At 39.3% G+C, this 26,330-nt stretch overlaps 1 protein-coding gene across 1 annotated transcript; it reads left to right on the forward strand.

Moving 5' to 3' along the window:
* On the forward strand, nucleotides 1-26,023 carry LOC135467863 (serine/threonine-protein phosphatase 4 regulatory subunit 3-like). The gene is made up of 17 exons (XM_064745762.1): nucleotides 1-66; nucleotides 183-464; nucleotides 3,423-3,478; nucleotides 3,682-3,780; nucleotides 4,049-4,672; nucleotides 10,593-10,742; nucleotides 14,634-14,678; nucleotides 15,440-15,556; nucleotides 15,809-15,863; nucleotides 16,371-16,447; nucleotides 17,033-17,135; nucleotides 18,473-18,631; nucleotides 18,939-19,108; nucleotides 20,762-20,907; nucleotides 22,118-22,323; nucleotides 22,536-22,759; nucleotides 23,201-26,023. Exons 2-17 carry the CDS (start codon nucleotides 323-325, stop codon nucleotides 23,297-23,299), a joined length of 2,472 nt encoding a protein of 823 aa, XP_064601832.1. The 5' UTR covers nucleotides 1-66; nucleotides 183-322; the 3' UTR covers nucleotides 23,300-26,023.
* The last annotated feature ends 307 nt before the right edge of the window (nucleotides 26,024-26,330 follow it).

The raw sequence follows: 26,330 nt of genomic DNA on the forward strand, positions 1-26,330 counted from the left end.
TGGCGGCAAGTTAGGGCTAAGTGTTTATCGGAAGTGTTTTTCAACGATTGATGCTAGTGAGATAAGGTATAGTCTGGTGGGAGATTGATACTACCATTTCTTGACAATAACCAGGCCTTCGTGTTTAATCACTCTGTACTAGTTGTTGTGAAATGGGTTCAATTTCAAATTTTTTTCCCTAGGTCCCATGCGCTGTGGTGTTTTGGTTGAGAAGAGGGAAGGCCTTTCCGACGGGGTCTGTTCCCCTGTCAGGTGGACGGTAAATCCGAATGTTCGGGAAAAACAACAGAGTGCTACAGTTTTGTGATAGGAAGCAATAACGATGGCAGACACAAGAAGGCGGGTTAAATTGTACATGTTGAATGAAGACCGCCAGTGGGACGATCGGGGCACTGGTCATGTTTCATCGGCGTACGTGGACCGGTTGGAAGGAATGTCTCTTTTAGTCCGCTCGGAAACTGATGGTGAGATTATTCAGGCTCTTGGGTCTTCTATTCCTGTAGCTATTATTTTTACCCTGTGGTATAAGTTATGATCTGTACATGCAGTCCTACGTACGTTTCTGAAGTTCAATTTAGGCCACCAAGTTCACAAGTTCACTTGTGGCAGTCACTTGTAAATGGGGGTTTATAACAAGGGTAAACAAACACCTGGACAGTGCCAGACGGACAGGTAGTCTTATGGGGGCAAGTCCTGTCCTATGGGATAGTTGACATACATCTTGTCAGTACTCTTAGATTCTGTGTGACAATCATGAATGGATCATTTTGTACATTGAGCATTGTAGTTCGCTCGTGATAGAGCTTTGTTACTGTGATTGTCAGAAATGTGGAATCTTAACCAAATTCCTTCATGCTTAGATGGAATAACGCACTAAATGATATGACCCGCTGGTTTTTTTTTTGGCTTTTTTTTATTGTTGTTGTTATTTGAACCTTTCTTGACACCTTATGTTCAACCATCTCAATATGATTTTAAAATTACCATGCTCTTGACGCTACGCATAATCAGAAATTTGTATTCAGATATGTCTCTGCTTGGCAAGTCTGTTTGTAAAATTTGGAAAAAAGCTGACGATTTTCAAAAGTTGTGGGATAAAAAAGAGTTTTGGGAATGCAGTGTTATTCATTTAAAAGGCAGAGGGCCTCCGTGGCTCAGTCGGTTAGCGCGCTAGCGCAGCGTAATGACCCAGGAGCCTCTCACCAATGCAGTCGCTATGAGTTCAAGTCCAGCTCATGCTGGCTTCCTCTCCGGCCGTAAGTGGGAAGGTCTGCCAGCAACCTGCAGATGGTTGTGGGTTTCCCCTGGGCTGTGCCTGGTTTCCACCCACCATAATACTGGCCGCTGTCGTATAAGTGAAATATTCTTGAGTATAGCGTAAAACACCAATCAAATAAATAAAATTTAAAAGGCCAGCCTAAAGAGTGCAATGATAGACTGGACAGGTATAAAGATCAGATTTGAGAGGGGTCAACCACATTATAGGTGACAGTAACACAGAAACTGTTGACTGGAAAGTTATCAATGCAACAGAATCGTAAAACGTAATTTTCAAGCTATCCAGTAGTATATGTTATGTGATAAATTGCTTTGTGTTCAAGACTGTTTCATGGACCAAACTGAAGAAAATCGTGAGCATGATTGCTCCACTCGGGATGTTTGTTGTTGTTTGAGTTAATTACATGTTCAAATTTGGCAGGGCAGGCTGTGGAGATAACCCATGAAAAATGGCTTCCCATTGTTCTGTTTAAATCTGTTGTGTTATGGTAGTTGACTCCTCTCAAATCCGGTCTTAATACCTATCCAGTCCATAATCCTTGTCTTTGAACGGGTCTCATTTTAAAATCATTACAGTTTTTGGATATAGGTGTATTCATATGTCTGAAATACTGTGGGTAGGAAATTTTTAGTTTTTCACAATATAATACCATACTTAAGGAATCACCAGCTAATTAATCACAATCTGGTCTCTATGTCTGGACCGGCTCCGATGGCTCAGTTCGTAGCGTCAGCTTCGAGGGCAGTAGATCCAGGGTCAATCCTGGGTAGGGTCAAACCTGATACCTTATAACAGGAAGTTGTAGCTTCCTCGCTTGGCGTTAAAGGACAAGACAGCACCTGGTTAAAACATATTTTAATCGGAAGCAGGATACTCAGTCTTTATAAAAAGTGTTACTCTTATTTTAATGAGATTCCACAGAATGACATTTAGAACAAAATGACAATACTGCACAAATGGCTGATGTGAGTCGAGACATCTTGAGAATTTTATCCAATCAGACATGTTGCAGCGATTTAGTCACGTGTAGTTGGGCTATTTCACGAAGCGTAGTGGGACAGGTCTGTATCATTTGCAGACCACCACAGATGTAAGATCAGTCCATTTACAAGCTGTGTCATGTTCAACGATGGCATCACAAATTATGTCGGGCAGTAGCATACTCTCTGGGCCCAAACTGCATTCATCTTCCAAAATACATTTTGCCCTTCTTTGTAGTGGTTAACAGTTTGTAGATAACAATTAACACAGTCGGTGCAAAATTCATTAGTTTTGGCGTTCAAAGGTTTATGGAAATAAGAAGACGGCATCTCACCGGACATCGCTTAAAATTAAATAAATGTTATGATATAAATTTTCTTCTCTGAATTTATTACAACTGAAGGATTTAAACCCTGCTCCTTCGTCTTTCCCGCACACAAGGGATGTTTTTTTCTGTTTTCTTGTATAAAATATAGTAAAATTATTGAAGTACTGTGTTCATGCCGAGGTGCTTTCTCTGATGTTCGTGATGACTAGGTCAGCACTGCTTTCAATTTTGTTGCATATTCTGAGGAAATAGTCTTGCGTACTGTTTCTAATGATTTTGCCATACCAGTAAGTCATTGTTTTTTAAGTAGCGAAATAATCAAATAAGCTCACATGTTAAGTGGGTTCAGTCTGAGTCTCGGACAGGGTCAGAGAATTTTCTGGATTGTACTTCTCATATTCATGTGCTTATTATATTGGGTTACACTATTTACTTTGACCATAACAGTCATATACATTGATTTTTCATCATAAAGGCCTGTGTCATATGAAAGCATGTAAAATAGAAGGGAAGTGTGACAGTAGAGGACCTGATCAGATAAAATGTGAGGGTACCAGTCACCATACTGGAATAAACTTCCCTAACAGCGCAGACCGTTGTTATATGTCTTGCATTTAAAGGTCAGAGCAGAGTTAGGTACATATGCACCTGTATTAACCTGGTGGCCTACTTTGTTTTGTTTTACTACATGTATTAACTTTAATGGATCAAATCATCAAACATTTACACAAATAATTAAGGGTAGCAGTATGCTGTTGTTTTTTTTTTTGTTCTGTAGGCAGATGAACTGTTTTAGCCACTGTTGCTAAAGTCCTCATATTTGTTTGTTTGCAGGATCAAGTTTGTTGGAGTCTAGAATCCACCCAGACACGGCCTATCAAAAACAGCAGGTGGGTGTATCCATCATTGCACCAGACCACTAGTATTTTGCATTGATTATGCGAGATGTATAAGCATTAATTTTGCTCTGCAAGAAAGTATTTTTTTAATTTAGCCAGTTTGCAACTATGATAGTGTCAAAGACTTTCCCGGGGTTCCATTTACATTATTGTTTTCATCTGTGTCATTCTTGTCTTTTCTTTGTATTTTGTAGGAAACTTTGATAGTGTGGTCAGAAGCGGACAACTATGACTTGGCTTTAAGCTTTCAGGAAAAAGCAGGATGTGAAGAAATATGGGAGAAAATTTGTCAGGTGCACTTTTTACTTCCCCTCAGAAGTATTTCATAAATTGCTAGTAATAGTTGTTTGATTACATATCTGTTTTGTAATGCCTTTAGTAGATCAAAATTTGGATTGTAGGAATTTTCACCCATAAAATTGTTTGTTTGGTAGGAATTTCTTAAACATTGGGTAGAAATACATCTTTGCTTATTTGCATCAAAAACAAATTTATCTTTAATGTCACATCTGTACATGTAGCAAGTACTAAAGTGTGGTTGCTTGTTACATTCCATTGTAGGAACAAGGCAAAGACCCATCTGTGGAAATCACTCAGGAGGATGTATTGGAGTCTGGTGATGAACAGTTTGATGAGTTGCCAGACACAGCTCCACCTATAGAACTGCCTCCCTGTGAACTTAGCAAATTGGAGGAGATTTCTGAACTCTTCAGAAGTGTGCTTCCTTCTCCTATTCGGCGAGAGAAGTTATCAAGTGCCATTGAGAGAGATTCCTACATTAGAAAGCTGGTGGACTTATTCCAGATATGTGAGGACCTGGAAAAACTAGATGGATTACATCATCTGTATGACACTTTTAAAAGCATGTTCCTTTTGAACAAGAATGCTTTGTTTGAGATCATGTTCAGTGAGGACTTGATATTTGACGTTGTTGGAGTGCTGGAGTACGACCCGTTGTTAGTTCAGCCAGCCAAACACCGAGAGTTTTTACGCAGTAGCAAGCGGTTCAAAGAAGTGATCCCAATCCTCAACCAAGATTTATTGACTAAGATTCACCAGACTTACAGAGTACAGTACATTCATGATGTTATACTCCCCACACCCACCGTCTTTGAAGAGAACATGCTATCAGCTCTTTCTTCATTCATATTTTTTAACAAAGTGGAAATAGTGAGCACGCTACAGGTGAGTATGGTGTTAGTTGCTGTGCCACGTATGGATAAGAACTTAGAGGCTCACTCTGTGTCAGGTCTAGTTATGAACTTATAGGCTCACTCTGTGCCAGGTTTAGTTATGAACTTAGAGGCCATCCAGTGGGATTTGGTGCTTCTGTCTCCTTTTAGATACACAACTGCTGAATCAGGTCTGTGATTGTGACAATCACAACCAGGTAACACATTCTGTCAAAACCTATGCTCTGTTAGTGATTTAAAGCAGAGGCTTCAGGCCTGATTTAGTCCAGTTTACTTATTGGCATTGTTGAAGGCATGTACACGTAAGTACATGCGGCTTCATAAAGATACAGTAACTGTTTCAGCATGAACTAAAACACATAATTTGCTTATCATAACTTAACAATATATAACCATCATTACTTGAACTGCTGTGGAAACATACCTAAATGATCCCATCAGTATTCTTCCAGTGTGCTTGATAAATCAGTTTTAACATTCTGCTCATGTTGTGTGGATCAGCATCATGTACATGACAATCAAGTCTTTCACAGGAGGTGACACTGTCTCTGAGACCAATACCTGTAGACTAAGTTGCTGTACAAGGGTAAATGGCTTGAGCTTATTAAGTTGTACATGTACAAACATTGTAAGTTCCCAGCCTATCACATCAGTACATCAGAGAGCTAAACCCTGTGTGACCCACTTTCATTCATTATTTCTGAATGCTACGGTTGGTTGACCTGAACTGGGGTGAAAGTTAGCATTGAACAACAAGTAGAGCAGCGTGTTATGTTGAGTGTTCAGGTTCTGTGCACACATTATACGAGAGGCTTTCATTGGCCAAACTGATCGTAACAAAGGACATGCATGTAAACTGCAGCTTTACGACCCCATTTTCCGTTGATCTTCATGTATGCATGTGTAAAAGTGTATGATATTTTAGTAGCAGAGGTTTGGCCAGAAGGAGATGACTATTCTACACGTAGGACGTTCAGATTTGGATTTAAAAAGTATTTGTCTATCTGTCTATCAAAGTTTAGTTACTGTTTGCATTGTTAAATGTATCATTTTAAATTTGTCAACATTGTTGTATTTATTGTTTGGGCTATTCTAAGTAGTAAGAATTTACATTTTTTGAAGAAAAAAAAAGTCCCTCAAAGTAAACACTACATGACATCGTTTCCAAGATGCTAACACTGAATACCTGAAGTGTGAACTTGCTGTACATATAATATAGTATTTATGACCACATATTGGTGAAAAGGGTATTAAAATGTTAGAAATAGGTAAAAAAAAAAAAGTGGAAGGCTGTAGGGTACCGTTAGTAAGAAATCTGACTTGTAAGAATCCCTGAAAGTTTGCTACGTAACTAGTAAAATAGCCTGGCTGCTGATCTCTGTTTGGAAATTGATAAACATATCTTCTGATCTCAAAAATGAGGACAACAAAAATTTCTGATGCTGACCCTGACATTGAGAGTATTTGTCAGCTGGAGTTGAAGTATATTTTTTCTACCTGTAACTTGTGACAAGAAAATGTTTTTTCTACCTGTCCAAAACTTTCCACGCTTGTACACATCATGATCTCTTCACACATCTTGTCTCGGGATTTAAATATCAGGCCTTGAAATATAAGGAGCGCGCTCGCGCTCCTACGCGCACCTAAACTCATTTTGGGGAGCTCTATAAATCGCACGCCAGCCGCCGTGACAGGGGAGGTAACTTTAGGCAAACTCTTCTGTGTTGAAGGTGACAATCGTTGCCTTTGCAAGGCGAAAGGGAACGGCATGTGTACTGGTTAAGTGCACCGTACAGAACGTTCACGATCTAGTCTTCAACAGGATGTCTTCCGTGAAGCTAAAAACCTTCCTTGCATGGCCAACAGGAAATGTAATAGGCTACAAAACGAGTAGCGAGGATGGACTGACGCAAGTGACCGAGGTGTGGTGCAAAACCTGCGCTGCTCACGAGGCGCAGTTGGTACCCAAGCTCCGTGGAAGAGCTGTCGCTGACTTCATGAAGTATACAACAGGAACCCCTTCCCTGTCGAGACATCAATATTTAAACTATGACTATAATAGGAGTTCACCATCAATGACTTAATTTAACCCAACACTGCAAATTACAATTAATCCTGAAGAAAAAACGAACACAAAACACATGCTTTTAGCAGCTAATTACATCTTTATTGGGCAACAATGATGACTTCTCATATCTTTTGGAATTATATGCTGTTATTTTTTTTATTATTATTATTTTTTTTCACAGCATTCAATGACACTTCTGACAATGACACTTCTGACTTGTGCTGTCTTCTGGTATTGAATTTACCCTCATTAAGACACCTGTTATCCACCCATGACCATGCAGGCCCTCAGTAAAATAGTCCAGGTCAAAGCTATTTAACTTACCAAAACTATGGCAGCCATGTTTATATAGATTTTCAGTTTTTGTATATTTTATGAAATAGCTCTCCTAAAGTAATTTAGGAGGACTATTTCCAGGAGAGCTTTTCACACTCCTTGCTGAAATAAGGAGGACTGAAAATAGCACTCCTGGGATTTTCAAACGACGAGGCCTGAAATATAATACTTCTTTTAAAAGTACAGAGCTTTAGTTATTGACAGTTGTCATGCAAGGCATCAATCTGAAGTTTTTCACACAATGCTCTATGTATTTTATTGCAGTAGACTTAGTTTCTCTCTTTACAAAAATCAGGGATGTTTATATGTGACTATCAGTGTTTTTAATATTGAGAATTGTGAATTTCTTTACAAATGGCTACAAAACAGCTCTTCCTTGCAGACTCTGTGTTCTGACAATAGTGTTATGATGTTGCTACATTGCCTACATACACAACATGCATCCCTTCCATTTTGGAAATTAGTTAATTAATTTCTTGTGTTAAAACTGATTTAAGTGGGAGTGAGTCTTACGTTTATGAAGAAGGAACTAGGGACCATCTGAAAGCTGGTCGTTCTGGTGGGTTTTGTCCTTAAATCCTCCATAGCAACATCAAAAAGCTGAGGTCCATGTACATTACACATATATACCTTTTTGTTGTGGATTGACCTGTCCCTGTAATGCTGGCCTGAAGCATTATGCTTTGTTTTGTATTGTACCAAACTTTTCTTTTATGTTTGATTGGGAGTTTGTTGACATTTAGAGACATACATCTTGAAAACAATACCTTAAATTGGATATTCATGTGAAGGTACTGTTGCCATATATTTGAGTCCTTTTCATGTGGAAAGCGCAGTATTATCTTATGTTTCATGGGTAAGAATCACCTGGTTATTTTGTGAACCCAGGTTCTTGTCTCTGTGTGTGTCACTGTTCTCTGATGACAAATTTATAAAGGTTCATTGGCTTTTGCCGGGCTAATTTTCTTGGGCAAGCATTGCACACGTCACTCTGGGCCATAACGTGAGCCCCTTTTGGGGCCAGTGATCAGCCTCTTCCTAAACTCACTTTTCCCCAAATCTTCCGAGGTGTCCTATGATAGATCATATTATACATGTACAAGTACTTGATTTGTGAACATTGACAGTGCACAAGTAGCCAGTGTAGAGGAAGATGTACAGGAAGTAGCATGGGAGATAAACTAGAAAACTAGGACAGGAAATTGATATTAGCCAATGAAGAGCTTAGGAAGAGAAAACAGCATTTCATATGAAATTCTCCAGACAAAAATTTGTTCGTGTGCAAGGATGCTTTTTTATGATGCATTGCACTCTTTGACTAGGGGAGAGAATTCAGACCTATGTAAAATGTAGAGTGTATAGTTCTCTCCCTTCTGTTAAAGTACAGAGTTGATTTTGGTTTCATTAGTCTACCACTTAAAGAAAAATAAGCAAAACTTAAGCAGCTCTGAGTGTTCAAAAATTTTGTTAGCACGATCTGGCCTGCACATTACTTTTGGTAACTGTAACCTGTCATACTTTCATGCCAAAATGTGTCGGCATTACCCACCTTTATTGACAGAGGATAATCCATTTTTTGACCAGTCAAAGAAGCGCAGCTGTCGCTGATTGCGCAGCATCAAGAAACAAAATTAATATTTTACTCTGGCTTTACAGATCAAGTTCACACTCACATGATTGGAGTTTGATGGTTTTTACCCTTTTATATTTTTTAACTCGTCAGGTGTCTTATTAAGCACATACTGCAACTACATGTATGAACATTCCACATTAAACCCTTGCCTTTCAATTTTTTTGTCACTAACATCACAGGTTCATTGTCTACCAGTTTAGGACTGCCAGCTTGGATGAAATAGCTGGCAGGCTATTTGTTCTACATCAGTCACGTAACCTTTATGTTCTACATCAGTCACGTAACCTTTATGTAACCTGAACAACTGTTCCTACCGAAAACTAAGTCAAGAATTGTCAGTTAAATAACAATTAACCCTAAAGGAATAGTGTTTATTCAAGAAAGAGAATATATTGTTTCATGTTAAATCACAACAGTGTGAATCTGATTTCCCTGGTGTTGAACTGGTTGTTTAATTCCAGTAGTTTGAGTCCTGGTGTTAGGGTAGTAAATTGCTGTTTTAATGGCTGGATACAAAAACTGTGCGCTTGGACATGTGAAAGGAAAATTTTTCAGTGTGGTGTTAAACAATCATGTAAATAACTAAATGGGTCTGCTGAATGGGTGTATATATATATATTGCTCATCTTATTCTCAGCTTGTCAAAGTCATCCCCAAACTTTAATCAGTGTAGTATAATGTAATTTCTGCAGCATTCTCCAAGCTTTTGATGCTCATGTGGCTGTGCAGTCTTACTTTTGTTTAAGGCCATTCGCCGTTCACCTATATATGGTGCATGTATTTGAATGTCACAAGCAAGAAAAGTTAATCAATAACTAGCTAAGGTCAGTGGTTTACCTTGGAGCTGGACACTCTCTCCCTTCATCCATAAAACTGACTGCCAGTGTATAACTGAAAGAGTCTCGAGTATGGTGTTAATCAGCAATTAGATAAATAATGATTTTCTCTGATTTCTCAGTTCTGTGTACTGCAATAACTTCTTCACAGTTGAGTCAGTGATCTGAAATGTAATTAAGCCAAAGTAACACATCATGGTTTTACAATTTTTGTTTTTCTTGTATTACTACTAGCAAGGGTGGTTAGTTTTGCAGAGAGCAAAAGTTTAACAGTTTTGGAATAATTGAGTTTGATTGTTCTTTAAAGAGCTACTTGAGTTTTAAAAGCGGGCTAAAAATGATAAGCGTGGGGATAATCTGAATCGCTTTCATAATTTGTGAAAAAAAATGCACTGACAACACCACTGTTGTTAGTCTCGGAGGTTATTACAGAAACAGAAGTTGTCTGTCCTTTCCAATATTGCCTGGGGTAATGTCATGCAAGTACACTTGACATTACCCATCGCTGACGTATAGCGACAAATAATGTGCTTTCAAACGTGCATGGCGTGATACCAGTGCCTTACTTGACGTTTTATCTTCCTGATACATTGTCACAAAAGGAATATTACGTCACATGAGGAAACTTACACAGAATCTGCCTAAGTTTTGTTTTTCAAGACTTTTTCACTAATTAAGGTTAAAAGTATTATTCATGGGAAATGTTGTTGAACCATGCTGTTTGCTCTGTTCCATACGGTATCCCTCATATCATTTTCCTGTTTCTGGCTGGTTTCACTGAAGTAGCTTTTGAAGATGAGTTAGTCTCTACTTGTAGTAATGCAGCATTTGTGTCACCCTGAGCATATCTGTGGTTTTGCCTGTGGGAACCATTTTACCTTGTAAGTTAACAAACAGATGATTGGTAGATGACAGTATTTGGGCTGTGCTATTTATAGATTGTTAAAGGATTGACACGGGGCCATTCACAAGATTTATCTTGATTGCTGAGCGGATTTTTATGCCTGTTCTTCAGACCAACCTTTTTGTATTACCACAGGATGACGAAACCTTTCTGACGACGTTATTTGCTCAGTTGACGGGTGATGAAACGGACGATGAAAAGCGACGGGATCTCATTCTCTTCCTTAAAGAGTTCTGCACATTTTCACAAACATTACAACCCCATAGTCGAGACTCGTTTTTCAAGGTGAGTTAATGTCGTGTATTTTACCCAACATGTATCTGAAGTGAACTTTTTTATGTTGGTATACGGTAAATGACCTAAAGTTTCACCTTGGAAGTGTATCCCAGGAATCATTGCATTGGTTGTGGTTATTAGTGGGAGCCGCAGGGCAGCAAATGGGTTGGTCAGAGGTTTAGACTGGCAGTTTAAGAGTGAGATAAACCAGCTCGTGCTTCACTGATCAGTTAGCCTACGCTCCTACCACCAGCAACTCATGTTTTCCTCAGTTTTAATCATAATAATTTTAGTACATGCCCTTCGTAACAGGTTTATTGTGTTATAGTTATTGTGATAAATGGAAATTTGGGAGAGAACTCTGTGGAGATTAAGTGTGATTACCCAGTACCTTTATGCACATGGAGTGTCCTGTCAAATATCTGTTTTTAAACTGCATGGCTGTCCATGTACAAAGCTGTAGCAGAATTTAAACACACCACGAGTCCACACTTGCAAAAAAGCAGCAGATAAGATGAAGATGTCGAATTGTGATAAAAGCGACACTTACACGTGTGTTTGTACCGTTGCAGCTTAACACTTCTTGTTCATTCTTGTGTAATTTGAAAGACTGTCAACTTCCACTCATATTTCGTAAACATTAATACTTACTTAACTTTATATTTAGCCATGTCCCCTCGGATGAAATTTTAGTAATACAGATTGGTTTTATCTCCAAGCCACTTACAATCACAGGACTCGAAATTTCCATGTGTCTACCCATCGATCACATGATTTTTGCTGGGGAAAGGCAATGCAATAATCTTACCTGTCACTAGTAGTGCGGAAATCAAGTCTGGGCAAAACTGTATGCAGGAAATCATAAAACATTTTGATTATGAAGCCAGTGATGTGTGATCCCACGCGGATTGGAATTTCGGGATATGGTTTTGAATTTTATTTTTGACTCTTAAGGCCTTGAACTGGTTTGAAATTTTGGTTCATGGTTTTGAAAAATCAAATATGGGTCTTGAATATTATTTACAGTCCCATTCGTATGTGTTTTGTACCTATCTCCAAAGGGATAATTTTAAACAAAAGTGACTTGCGTGTTATACGTTTAAGAACAACATCGGTTGACGACGAAACTGAATTAGTACATGTATCATGATTGGTCGATGAAATGCATGGACAGCGCCAAATCCAGCGCTTCTCAGGGTCTGATTACCGGACGCTGCCGTTCTTTCGAAGTGCCCTTTGCATCAAAAAAGAAAAATCAAATAAAAAAGAAAAAACGAAACAGCCCGAATTCATTATAAGACTTGAACTGTCTATTTAGTCGCAAGGCTTAGACTAGCCATTCGCCGCATTAGTTCTGGCAAATGTAATTTCTGTGTGGAAAAAAGCAAATTGGCGTCCCTTCGCCACAGTGGTGAAAGCGATGAATTCCTTTCAACTTCAGTTGTGTAGGTCTAAAGTTTGTAAATTTACTCAAATTTAATGTAGGATCCAGAATGAAGAAGGAATATTTGACCTCAGCGTGAAAGATTTTGATTATGAAAACAACAAAGTTTTTAAAGAGCATATAAAATCGGAAATGTATGCCCTGAAGCAGGTGGCAAAAATTGGACCTGCGATAATTCAATTAGCATTCAGATTATGCAGGCCAGGAATTACTTTTAATTTACTTTCCAAAAAAAAAAAAAATGCCGACTGACTCGACTTGACTTAAAAAAGCAGGGGTTGTTACCCACAACAAGCAACTTTTTGATGATGGTCTGGGGTAGCTATGATACAATGTGATGATCAGATGCACATGTCATCTGGAATGGCAGAGTTCTCCACATACCAGTAAATATAAGCTATCCAAAGACTGAATTTTCAGGCTAGGTACGTGTTGTGGTGTGAACGTGGGGAAGAGGTCAACCACAGGAACCGAGGCCCTTAAAAATGTACGAGAATCGAAATATTCAACAATGAGGTGCCCTTCACAGGTGGTTCCACCCCCTGCCCTTCTGAGGCCAGATTAGGCCCTGGGGGAGCATTTTCATGCGCAGTTTAATTTAGCCAGGGTCAGAAATTAGAAGAACCCTGATATTCTTCACAGTTGTCAAGAGAATTAGTTGATAAAGACATAAATGTGAATGTGTGTCATGAACTGTTTAGTTTCTTTGTTAAAACAAATCTTGTGAGACCAACAGCAGAATTGAAAAGCTTAAAACTATGAACAGAATTGTACAGTAAAATATACCAAAACTTTGCAACTTGTAACTGACACATGCCCTGTAAATTTTTAATGTTACTTCTGAGAAATAGTATGTTTTTTTTCTAGGAATTTTCTCTAGTCATGTCAAAGTTGGTGGCAAATTATTTCTTTGTATCTGCTGGCTCAATTTCATCCCAGTAAAAACGACTGGATTGAAACAAGTGCATTTAATTGTAATTATAAGTATGCTCTAAACAGCAGACAGGAGACGCCAACGTAGGGGTTTTGGATCCTATTGTTGTCAGACCATAGGTGGACAGAAACTTGCCACTGGTTGACGTTTTCTTAGATTTTTGTTTTCTTCCACCCATAAGACAGCAGTATTTTTGAATGTAGCATAAACACTTGTCAGTCAGTCATGCTTTATACATGGCCCCAAATTTGTGACAAAATTATATCGCCCAAAAAAATGAAGTGCACACCAGATATGGTACTGTAATGCCAGTTCTGGGTTTGTTGACCATATTTATTTTCGCAGACTCTGTGGTTGATGGTAACGTCCTTTGAGTTTCTCCTTGTACATCATGTTACTGTTGCAGGTTTACAGTGCGAAAGAGATCTTTCAGCTCTAAAGAGATCTTAAACAATCTTTCAGTGTTAATTATGGGTTTGGAATTTTGAACTTAAGGTTTGGAAAGGGTTTTGAATTTTATTATCTTTTTTGGGTGGGAGCCTTGCCTAATGCGATAACAGATCATACAAATCCTGCCTCCTGATATGTTGGGCTTGCACACAGTACTGCTGAAAAGGGTTAAAAGTAAATTGTGGTAGTTTTTGGAAACCTCGCCTGGAGTATGTTTTCTGAGTTGACTGGAGGTTCCCGGTATAAAGAAGCAGGAAAAGGAAATCTTCTGCAATAGGAGGCCAGTTCCGACTGTAAAAAAAAAAAAAAAAGAAATGTGCGTGTAGACTGACATATTAATTTGGAAATACATGTACACAGGAAGTTGATTTTTCTCAGTGAAATACGTTTCTGGCTACAAATACATTTGTACACACCTTCGTTTTTTAATGAGGGCTTCAGCAGACAACCGTAGGCCGAACCCCAATAATTGGTTTGTCTACAGTGTATGTTGTGCATGTACATTCCTTGTTAAGCGTGGCCATGCTTTCAGACAGTGTTTGGAGGTTTTGGAGGTACAAGGTTTGTAATGGCCTGTTCTAATACTTTCTTAGATTTCATTCATGGGTACGTTTAGGCCTACCAGTCGAGAGACCTGTATACCTAACTGTTAGTGACTTGACCCCATGTGGCGAGGAATAGCAACCAGAGTTGCTTAGTGCAAGCCAGAGTAATGAAATGGGGGAGGGGCTAATCACTCCCTTCTGTCATCTTGCCACCAACTCAGATGATGTGAAAGTAAACCACAGTAACTCATGTGCAGAACTTCAGGTCATTTACCATGAAGGACAGCAATCTAGCCTTGCTTCATGTTACAACAGTATCATCGTGGTGTTGAAGAAATATTCTTGAGTTAGGCTCAAAATGCCAGTTTCGTAAATTAATATGAAATAATGTGTATTAAACTGTTATTGATTTGTTTTAACAAGAAGAACAGCAAAACAAAGTGCTCTTCATATTGTTCATATGTGTTTTCACCATCACTTCATGATATATGTATGGAAATAATCACCATTATTCTTTCTATTTTTAGACATTATCAAGTTTAGGAGTTCTATCAGCCATAGAAATCATTTTGGTAAGTGCCACTTGTTAACTTTGTTCATTGCCATTAAATCCTGAAATGACAATCAGATATTTTTGTACCTTGTTAATTTTCCTGGAATTAAACTGTAAATCATTGATGCCTAGATGTATTTAATGATAAATGATACTAATTACAAAGTTTATAAGCTCTTTTAACTGCATATTGTGGGAAGAGCTTCACAGAAATGCAGTAACGACTTCAAATCCACTTAAAACAATAGATTTACTGCCATTGCCACTCTGTAGACTCTCTGGTTTGTTTGCCTTTTAAGCTGGGAAGTTGTATCAAAACTGTAATGAGAGGTGGATTCTAGCTTTTCAGGCGATTTGTATATGGATGTAAGCATTATTGGATTTCTTAGAATCTCTTTGAATAATGTGGTGTTCAAACATCTTTGTAAATAGGAAAATTAGCTACATCTGGGATGCAAAGCTACATCAAACACATTTACCAGGGTGACATATCACTTCACTGTATGTTGCCTTGGATGTTACACAAGATGCATGATATGAGTGCTTAGTAAGTCGGGCCCCTGGACACTAATCCTTCAAGAGTTCATCAACCAACAGCAGTGGACACCTGTGGGGTCTGCTGAAGTAATGACAGTCATTTTGTGTTTCCAGCAAGTCCAAGCTGCAGGGAAATTGTTATACTCAAATTGTGTATCTTATGGTGGTGTGTATGATTTTATTTTGTTATGAAACTGTTGTTGTTTTATATTGAAACTATTGTTCTATTGGTCACTTCTGCAGGGTTTGGATGATGAGAAAATGAAATCAGCAGCAATAGACATCTTTTCCTACATTGTCGAATTTAGTCCGTCCATGGTGAGAGAGTTCATTCTACAAGAAGGACAAACGCCTGATGATGTAATTATCTCCCCTTTCTCAGTCCTACTTTGTTGATTACCCTCCTGTTAAATTGTGCATATAAATGTGGCTAAAATAATAATAAAATCCATCACATGCTTTTCTGTACATGATCTGTTGTGTTAAAAAGAATATTGTCGTTTATTGTAAATGCAAGTTTAGAAATGCTTAATGTGTGGCATTTCTGTCGTGCTGCTAAACGTTCAATTACCTGAGTATGTTATAGTTGACAGCTGTGTTTTATGTTTGTAGGAGGATCTTTTAATTAACCTAGTCATAGAGCAAATGGTGAATGATACAGATCCAGGTAAGGCTTGCGTAGGAGTTATGCCATGTGTCTGCCCTAAACAGGCAGCCGCAGAAGGCTGGGTAGGAGGTATACCTTGTGGCCTGTCCTAAACAGGCAGCAGCTGAAGGTTTAGGTGGGAGGTATACCATGTGGTCTGCCCTAAACAAGCAGCCGCAGAAAGCTTGTTGAGGAGGTATAACGTGGTCTGTCCTAAACAGGCAGCCGCTGAAGGCTTATGTGGGAGGTATACCATGTGGTCTGCCCTAAACAGGCTGCCGCAGAAGGCTTGTGTAGGAGATATACAGGCCACCATGTTGTTTATATGTGTTATATAACTTGTCTTGTATGTGTATATGGCACCATGAGTTCTTTAAATGGTTAAAGTTCATTACCAGATGAAATTTGCACAAAGCTATATTGTTACATGCCTTGAAAGGTGCTAGGTTAGTTTATTGTGCTGATAAACATTTTAGCAACAGTGTTACTATTACTGGTTAGGTCTAACCTGTATTTGTTGCATTTCAGAGCTGGGTGGTGCAATGCAGTTGATGGGGATTCTCCGAATTCTGATAGATCCAGAAAATATGCTGGCAACAGCAAATGTAAGTTTTGTTAGCAAGGTGCAGTGTAAAGCAAGATACACTTGTTTGTGCAATTTTTTTTATGAACCGTATGTTTTTTATAACAACAGTTTGTGGTGAAAGTAGCAATAAATATAACGAAATTTCTCCGGTACAGAGGATGTAGTTTGTCCCACAAATTCTCCACAAATCGACCATTCTGAGGTCAAAAGTTGAACGTATCAGCCTTTCCTTACTGTATGAAAACATGTCCTCGATTCCAATAGAAAACCTGGTTTTAGTGCTCCTTGTGACACGATAATCACCAGAGGAGGTTATGTACCATTTAGTTTCATGTTCATGGAATGCACTCTGTGCTCAGGCTACAACAGTTAGGTAAATTTCAGTCAGAAAGTATGTGGGGTTTCAAACAGGATGCAGAAGTATTTCTCTTGGCTTTTTCCAGTTTCCTCCTCGGTACCACCCTACTTCAGGTCTAACCTCCATCGTATAAGCGAAATATTCTGGAGTACAACGTTTAACTCCAAACAAATAAATAGATGTAAATTTACTAAGGTACAGACATTACTAATTCTACTTATGTTACTAATGTTTTGCCATTTTCAGAAGACTGAGAAAACAGAGTTCCTGAGTTTCTTCTACAAACACAGTATGCATGTGTTGACAGCTCCATTGTTTGCCAATACGACAGAAGATAAGCCCAGCAACGGTAAGAACACAGGTGGAAGAGCTATTATGGTCATAACACAATATAACATGTAAATTTTCTGCAAATTTGCTTATTTTCGTTTTTTTTTTTTTTAAATCCATGGTTCTGGTTTCGGAAACAACTGAAAGTATTTATTGGAAAGAAGAAAACATTTGTTTTTATGGCTACTAGCTTCTAGGGTAAGCATTTGGGAGACGTTTAAGACTTCAGTGGTGGGCTTTAACAAGTCATTAGTTTTGTGGCAATATTGATTTTTACACGCACCGTCGCCAATAGGCAGAGCGTATTATGTTATGGTGATTTTGTCCATCTGTTCGTCCATCCGTATTCATGTCAGGGCTACATTTCCAACATTTTTCCACATGGAGTTTTAATTTTTGGTGGATAGAAAGATACACAGATGATGATGTGTCACAACTCACATTTGTCCATTTTTGCAGTTGTTATGGTAACCAGATAGCCAATTTTCTTATATATGTTATATAAATAGATATGCTTTCATGTCTGGGCTATAACTCCAGTGGTTTTCTGGGAAGAGTTTTAAATTTTGGCGGATACATACATGCATGGATGATACGTTTGTCAGTTTCCGCGTTTGTCGTGGTTACCAGATTGCTATTTCCCTATATATACTGTATAAATAGATGTGATTTTGTGTACGGGCTATAACAGTTTTCCACAGAGTTTTAATTTTTGATGGATACATAGATTCACATGGATGATGTGTCACAACTCACATTTGTCCATTTTCACGGCTGTCAAGGTAACCAGATAACCATTTTCCTGTAGTATAAATAGATGTGATTTCGTGTCTGGGCTATAACTCCAATGGCTTTATGTGTAAGTTACAGTTTTCGGTGGATACATATATACACAGATGACGATGTGTCGCACCCATGGAGATTCCCCTCGGGTTAAACTCACCTCAATGCTGCTGATATACTTTTGTACATTCCAAACAAATGCATTTGTTGGCGCCTATGTTGTGTTCACCTGAACTCTTGGTAGAAATTATATATTGAGTACATGTACTTGTGTTTTGTATTAGGTGACCAAAAGTGGACCCGTTGTGGTAGCTTAAAGAAAGTGAACAATGGTCTGATTATTTTTTTCTTGACCATAATCACATCCATGATAAAAGCCATGACACACCAAGTTGTCATTATTTACCTATTTTTGAACATGAAACTCCTAACTGTATTTGTCATTGACTGGCAGTAGTCATTTTGTTGTTTGGAGACTGATTGTCCAGGTGGGGTCTAGCAGATCAGTAACATACCTGAACATCACCTACATGTATCCTCTGCCTTACATATATGTGGTTATGTGATTTTCAGATGACTACCAGTCTGCACAGTTGCTCGGCTTGATACTGGAGCTGCTCTCATTTTGTGTGGAACATCATACCTACCATATAAAGAATTATGTGATTAACAAAGACTTACTGAGAAGAGTTCTGGTCCTGCTCAAGTCAAAACACACATTTCTAGCTCTATGTAAGTACAGTGTCATGCTCAGGTCAAAACACACCTTTCTGGCTTTGTATCAGCACGCTGTCCTTAAGTCAAAACTCGCAATTCTACGTCTGTATAAGCACATTGTCCTTTGTAAGTCAGAACTTTTGTATACAAGTACATCACAAGGCTTGCAATAAGTTCACTTGTTACAGTTGGACAGATCATGTTCCCTGAAGAAATAATGTCATTTCGTTGTGACAGAAGTAGATATTCTGCATTGTGAAAAGTTGGTACCAGATCTGGTGGTATAATAGGCTGATGATGAAGCTTCTCTTGTTGTTTGCAGGTGCTTTGCGATTAATGAGGAAAATCATTGGTCTGAAAGAGGAGTTCTATAACCGGTACATTGTCAAAGGGAACCTGTTCCAGGCTGTCGTGGACGCCTTCATGGCCAATGGGGACCGCTACAACCTCCTCAACTCTGCAATGATAGAGCTGTTTGAGTTCATCAAAGTGGTACGTGTGGCACCCATTGTTGTTCCTTATTTATGAGGTTAATTACATCAATGCTTTCCTGGAAGAGGACATTAAACAACCTAAACTGAAGTATTTTCTGTATTTACCAATTTCTGCACATTTTTGACTTTTCTAGTGACGAATATGACTCTAGATTCGTTGAAATTTGTAATTAAAATTGTGTGTGTTTGTTTGGGTGGGGGGAGGATAAGGTTTCGTTCGTGGTCCTTCAGATATTACTTTTTTTCTGTCTGCAAAACAGCCTGAGCAGACTGAAGCGCACAAAGGGCTTGATCCATTAGTGCTGCTTTACTACCTGCTTTTGTGCAAGACTTTACCTCAGATGCATATCCCTCCATATCACCAGTATAAACCAGACAGTTGTTGCAGATGTAACTGAGAAGCTTTGAAATGATGGGGCATTGGGAACAGGGTGTATACTGACCATTTTACGACATCAACAGCTTTTACTATTACCATTTATGTACTTTAGCATATACGCATTGCAGCAATGTGCAATGTTAACTACACGTGCACATCAGAAGGGCAAATTTTCTCAACAAGAAAGACAATAACCATGCTCGTTTGAGAGATACAGGGGCAGGGATTAAAAATTGCTTCAAGTGGGCATGGGTGGAAAAGACTATCACTCACTATTGGTGCATAGACTGTTACGATTTCTCTGGAATGAGACATTTGAAAAGTTGATGTGCCTGGTAAAGTCATGGGATAGTCAGAGGAACAAGGACTATCGTGGAACACATGCACACACAAAAGCATATAGGTCAGTGGACCAAATGCTGGTTATGTTGGTCATGCTTTTTGGTTTGTCTTTTGTTGGTTTTAATCTTACTGCCAAACATTGCTGGAACTAAATGTGTTACAATAACAACATCACCAAAGTAAGTTAATTCAAAATATGTGTAAATGATATCCTAGTGTTTTAATTATAAATGGATATTGCTCTGAACTGTTTTTAGATAAGATGTTCGCATATGTGTTTTTTCAGGATGAAATTTCAAAGGCTTTCTTCACACAATGTACCAAACTGAACTATAAAATATACCCTCTTAAGTGCTGTCTCAGTTCATCTTACCATAATCAAAACGTTAAAAATTTAAAACCAGCTAGAAGGGGAAAACCACCCTCTCGTGCTCACAGCCCAGCCCCCATCCCTCCACACACCCATGTTTGCTTGTTCGCTCAGTCGTGGTGCTTGTCCCAGTGGGAATATAAAATAGACTTTTTTTTTTGTTCCCATTACCGTTCTCATCCCTGTTCCAAGAATAGCTGAATTTATTGCCTCTCAGTAAATTGTATACTCATACTAAGTATAGTGTTAAAATGATTCTATGGTTTAATGGTAAGTTACGATGCGACCCACATTGTAGCAAAGGTAACACATTCACAGACAAGGGAATTATTTAGGCTGGTTTAAAATAATTGGTTCTTTGAGCACGTTTTGCACACATGGAGAGCAGAATGATAGAATGGATATGCCATTATTGATTCGCTGTGAATATAAGATACCGTAAAGTACAAAATTCATGACATTCTGTTTTGAGCTGAATTCTAATTGAGTAAGATTTAAGTAAGGGCAGCTATTTGATGACTGAAAAGATTTAAAGAAAATCTCTACATTCTTGTTTGTAGGAAGAAATCCGATCTTTAAGCAACCACATTGTGGAAACTCACATGAAGGAGCTGGAAAAGGTCACTTACGTTAACACCTTTAAAACTATCAAATCGAAATATGAGCAGCAGCAAGATCGCTTGAAAGACAAGCCATCAGTTGAAAAGTGAGTATACGCATTACATTTTATTTTTCCTGGGAACATATTGTGGCTTACGGTATTCCACATACATGATAACGATAAATGAGAAGGCCAATTAGAGTCTTTGTTTTTATCTTGTGAAAGCCATATCATTCTCCTGTTTATGTAGAACAGCCATCCCATGTTCATGTAGATCAGCCATATCCATGATTAGCAGGGCTCAATTTTAAGGATATTTCCTGTCTTTGAGGTTGCCTGGCATAGAATTTGATTTCCTGGCTTAGAATTTGGTTGCCTGGCACAGAATTTGCTTGGCCGGACAGTTATGTCTACTATTTTTCATTGAAAGACTCCTGCAGGATTTATTTGCTGACCCGAAAGACTGTCCCAAAGACATTTGAGCAGTGTCAAGCAGTTTCAAGAGTATATAGCTCTTGAAACAAGTGTAATTCGCATACAATTTACATGTAGCTTGTTTCCAGGCCAAGCGCCTCCCAGCTAACATAGCATAATGTAGTGATGGTGCCCGTGAACCAGGATAACATGATGATGGTGGGAAGACTGAAATTTTCCTGTCAAAATTTTATGTCCAGCACAAAATATTCTGAATTTGATTTTGTAAATTTAACTTAATTTAATTTATGTACAAAAAGTGGTTTATAGTTGTTTGTAAGAGGGCCCTGGTTATTTTTGAGTCCATTTGGGCTAGGCTAATGGAAAGCACATGTGGTGTGTAATCTGAAGCCCTCTCATCAGATGACAACATCATGGAGTCCACTCCAGACAACATGTAGGCTCGTTCACCAGGACTTGGCTGTAAACCTAGTCATCTGTTCTGGGTTACCAGATGGGAGGAGTGTTGGGCTCAGGGTTAATACCTGCCTTTAATGAGGACAGTTGTTGTAACATAGTGGAGAGGGGGGGCAACACGGCAGTGGGTGGTAAATCTGGACATGCTTCTGTCATAATGGCCGTGAAATTCCTGCACACCTGCAATGCCGGCCAGCTAATGTAGCTTCAAAAGTTTGATTTTTCATCTGCCAGAGGTCATTTTACACTTGCTCGTGAAGCAGAAGACATGAATTTATTGTTGTCCGCAGGGGAGTTCAGATGACCGTTAAAAATTGAGCCCTGACAAGGTATAACAGCCATGTTGATGTTTACATAAAACAGCCATCCTTTACGTTTGTGTAGAACAGTTATCTTCATAAATCATGTCTCTGTCTGTTGACAGCAATGTATCGTCTGTGTTGAGGAACAACCGTTTTCGGCGTGACGCACGCACGCTGGATGAGGAAGAAGCCATGTGGTTTGATGATGAGGAAGACCTGGAGGATGGTGAGGCCATCATCCCTATGTCAGACTTCCTCAAAAACAAGATAGACTCCAACAAAATCGACTCAGACTTTGACCATTTTAAGCTGATGGAGAGCAAGAGAGGTGAGATGTTACACTTGTAATCTGAATCCCTGCTGTAAAGCACGCCACATCTCCCTCCCTGAAATCCATGTCCAGTCACTCAGACGTTCACTGCTGAATTCACTCTTCACAGTACTGAATGTGTTTAGATGTTATTTTCTGATCTTGCAGGAATTATGCTGTTGTGACCTATGTGGTTGTGTACTTGATCTGAGCTTGTGTTCCGTTTACAGCGTCTAAAGAAGCTGACATCCGGGACTCCCCACCCAAGCTTCTGAACCGTACCTCCCCGATTAACATCAGCCTTAAGACGGCGTCACCAACGATGACGCCAGCAGGCAGCCCAGTGTCCAGTCCTGGCTCTCCGGTTAGCCCCATCCGGGTCAACCCTGCCCTCACCCCAGCCTGTTCTCCTTCCAGCCCGGCAGACTACCGGGAGGGACCCCTGGCTGTCAAGGTACTGCTCACCTCATACTCAGCTTTTATTGTTCTCTTTTGATAGTCTACGATTCCAGCTGAAGACTCTTTCTGCCAAGTGCTAATCATTTAGCGGACCACCTAAAGTTAGACCGTCTCTCAGGTGTCCACAAAGGGTGAAACATGGAAACCCACAATCATCCACAGCTTGCTGCCAAACCTTCCCCCATACGACTTGAGAACTCACAGCGATCACATTGGTTAGAGGCTCCTGGGAAATATATTTTAGCACGGGGTTATGCAGCTATTAAATGTGTACATAGTGAAACACATCATGCTGTCTGTTTGTATATTAACCGAAGCGACACTGTATAATTGTTTTGATTAATTGACTGTTAGCTTCAGGTTTGCCTGTGTCTATATGGCATTCACTGTTGGCTGTATGCTGATCATGTAGCTACTATGGTTTTGTTTGTTACAGACTGGCCGGGTGGGACTGGTGGATTACCCTGACGAGGATTCAGATGAGGAAGAAGAAGAGGATTCAATACCGGCCAAACGTCCTCGCCTCGCCACCTAGTCCAGACATCCTCGCCTCGCCACCTGACCAACGGCCCATGTGCTCTTGTATGTACATGTTGCCTGCCGACACATTAATGATTTAAGAGACGAGACTCTGCTGGAGCAAAGTGGTGAAATGTTACATGGAGACACATACATCAGAATTGTGACCGGGAGATGCGTGCCTCAAAATTGTGAATGATAAAATGTGGTTCATGTGGACGAAGTAGTGTGTGTCTGTCATGGACAAACTGGAATATATTATTTGTTAATATTATATAAGAGACATAGTACTATGGGGGTGATGATAAGGGAAGGGTTGTGACCCTATCCTGTTCTTGACCCCACATGAGACTGCTGACCCCTGACCGTGTTGACCGACGTGTAGACATATTTATCATTCCAAAGTGACCCTGACCTGTACGTCTGATTCTACATTCTCACTCTCCTCGCTGCTTCCCCTGTGCTCCTCCTCACTAACTGTTAGTATGCACACACAAGGCCTTAACAACACAGTGGACCAATTCAGACTTCAGCTGCCCCGCTGATCCTGTGGCTTTTTGTGAACAGATTTTATGTCCTCTCTTAATTATACTTCCGAGGTTATTTTTGTAGTGAATGATGTTTGTCTGCAAGTTTGCCATCTAGTTCTAGGAATTTGGGTCATAATTTATAAGATTTGAAGACATCAGTTGCCTCTTGTCTTCTCTGACTTTGCCAGACACGTGAAGTTGTGTTCAGAGTAATATATGATTAGTTTTTGTATAGAAAATCATTGGTGACAAAAATTCTGTGGATTTTATTTCTTTATCTCAAAGTGTATGTGTGTGAGTTACTAGACTGGTATTGAAATGTAAATATATTTTAAAGGAAAGCGAGGTACACCTGCTGCATATTTCTTTCTCTCTATAAGCTGATATCATCTGAGATGAATGCCTTTGTTCTCAAGAGATAATGTCAGTGGTATGAAGTGTCACTCCGTTTAACCATGCAAGTACAGTTGCCAGGCTATGGACTTCCCACTGAACTTCCCTTATTACTAAGCTTATCAAGTAACAACAGAGAATGAAGTAATAGGTTTTACCTGCTCAAGTGTTATTTGCTGTATTATGTTTATTACTTCTGGAAATCAAGCATTGATATCTGCACTCTAATCCTGGACAAATGAAAACCATTGGACAGTTTATGATATGGTGACCTTTCCTCATACCTATGGAAGTTAAATAATGGTCCTTCAGTTTTGTCTGTATTTCAGTCAGACCTTGCGTGTAAGACTTTCCCTACAAAGATAGACTTTGTAGTTGATGTACTGTTACTATGGTGGGGTGTGTTCAGTTCCTTGCTGCCATGTAGTCAGTAGTGTAGTGCTTCCAGACAAACCATTGACAGTAGTCCCTTACAGATTTATCCCAGATTGTGAGCAGAGTTCATACACATAATGGCCCACATAGATCGTCACAAACGTCAGATTCCTGTTGAAACTAATTGCACACCAAGTTTTCATATATTATCATAGCTAGTGAGGTCAGCAGAGTAAAACTGCCCGTGCCTACGTGGTTCTGTGCTGGCTCATGTATGGCCTGCTGGGTGTATGGCGTAGGTGGTGAGGAGATGGGAGGGTGGGGGCTCTCAACGGCAGCAAAGTCACACAGTAAATACCTGTTCTTATCACAAGCTGTGTACTAACGAACAGCATGGCTGCCGCCGGTAACAACCACATGGGATAATGTATAAACTTGAATGTATAATAAATCATTTCCTGTATAAAGTGTAGTCTATGTTATACAATAATTATTACAGATATATAATGCTAGTTGTGGTTGTCATTGACATTCATATTGGATGTCTACTTGTTTTGAGATCAGGAGGTGCGGTTTGTCGCAAACTGTGGATGGGAGATGTACATATGGCTCCTAACAAGCAGTCATGGACGAGTGTTTGCAGCTGGTGAAATATGTTTGTGTGGCTGGCGAGGAAAGCAGCTGCGTGGATGGGTTTTTGTTTGTATGACTGAGATGTGCATTAATGAGTGGGTGTCTGGCTGGCTGGTGAAGTAAGAAGCATTAATGAGTGTGTGTCTGTATAACTTGGAGTAAGCAGTGAGTGGGTGTCTGTATGGCTGGAGAGTAAGCGGTGAGTGGGTGTCTGTATAGCTGGGGAGTAAGCAATGAGTGGGTGTCTGTATAGCTGGGGAGTAAGCAATGAATGGATGTCTAAGATCTTGAAGTAAAGCATTAATGATTATGCGTCTGTATGGCTGGTGAAATAAGCATTTATGAGTGGGTCTGTATGCCCGGTAAAGTGAGCGTGAGTGAGTGGGTGTCTGTATGTACTTGCTAGACAAGAGATTTTCCCCCACAGCTTCTACCTCCTTGTCTCAATCCTACCACATTGCCAGATGTCATTGAAAACAATTACACATGCAGAAAACTTGTGCAGTGAAAGTAGATGTATTTTGTATATTTTCTATTAGGCACATTGAGAAAATTTTCAACCAGCTTTAGTTTGAAGCCTGTAGCGCAGAAATCCAAAACAGATTTTCCCAACTTTGTGGTGTTTCATGTACCTACTTGTTACAATTCATGAGTATTCATCACATTTGATACCGTTGCTGTTTTTACAGTTTATCAGTGCATGTATGTAGTTGGAGTGAATGAGTGAATGGTTTGGAGTCGTTGGAAGATTTTTCATCTGTATCGGTCTGAAATTTTTTACGGTGTAACATTCAAATCATGTTTAATAAATGCATTACAAGTATTTTTTTCTCTTTGGATCTCGTGGAATTTTAGTTTGTTTAGAAGGAACCTGATTTAAGTCTTATATTTATTCCACACACATTGCTATAATTCTCCATGCTTAGTAAATGACCTAAAATTACCCACGTGACTTTGCAGGATTCTGTCAGAATCAAAAGTAAGGATTTTACAACGATTTGGCCTCCAAAAATGAACTTCGATGTCCTTCACTGCATGTCATGGATACTTTGCATTTAAAATGAGAAGAAGCATCAAGGAATTTCCCACACAGTGATGAGGTAGAATTTGGATACC

Source organism: Liolophura sinensis, chromosome 6 (assembly GCF_032854445.1).
Source record: "Liolophura sinensis isolate JHLJ2023 chromosome 6, CUHK_Ljap_v2, whole genome shotgun sequence".
In the NCBI taxonomy this organism is placed as follows: domain Eukaryota; kingdom Metazoa; phylum Mollusca; class Polyplacophora; order Chitonida; family Chitonidae; genus Liolophura; species Liolophura sinensis.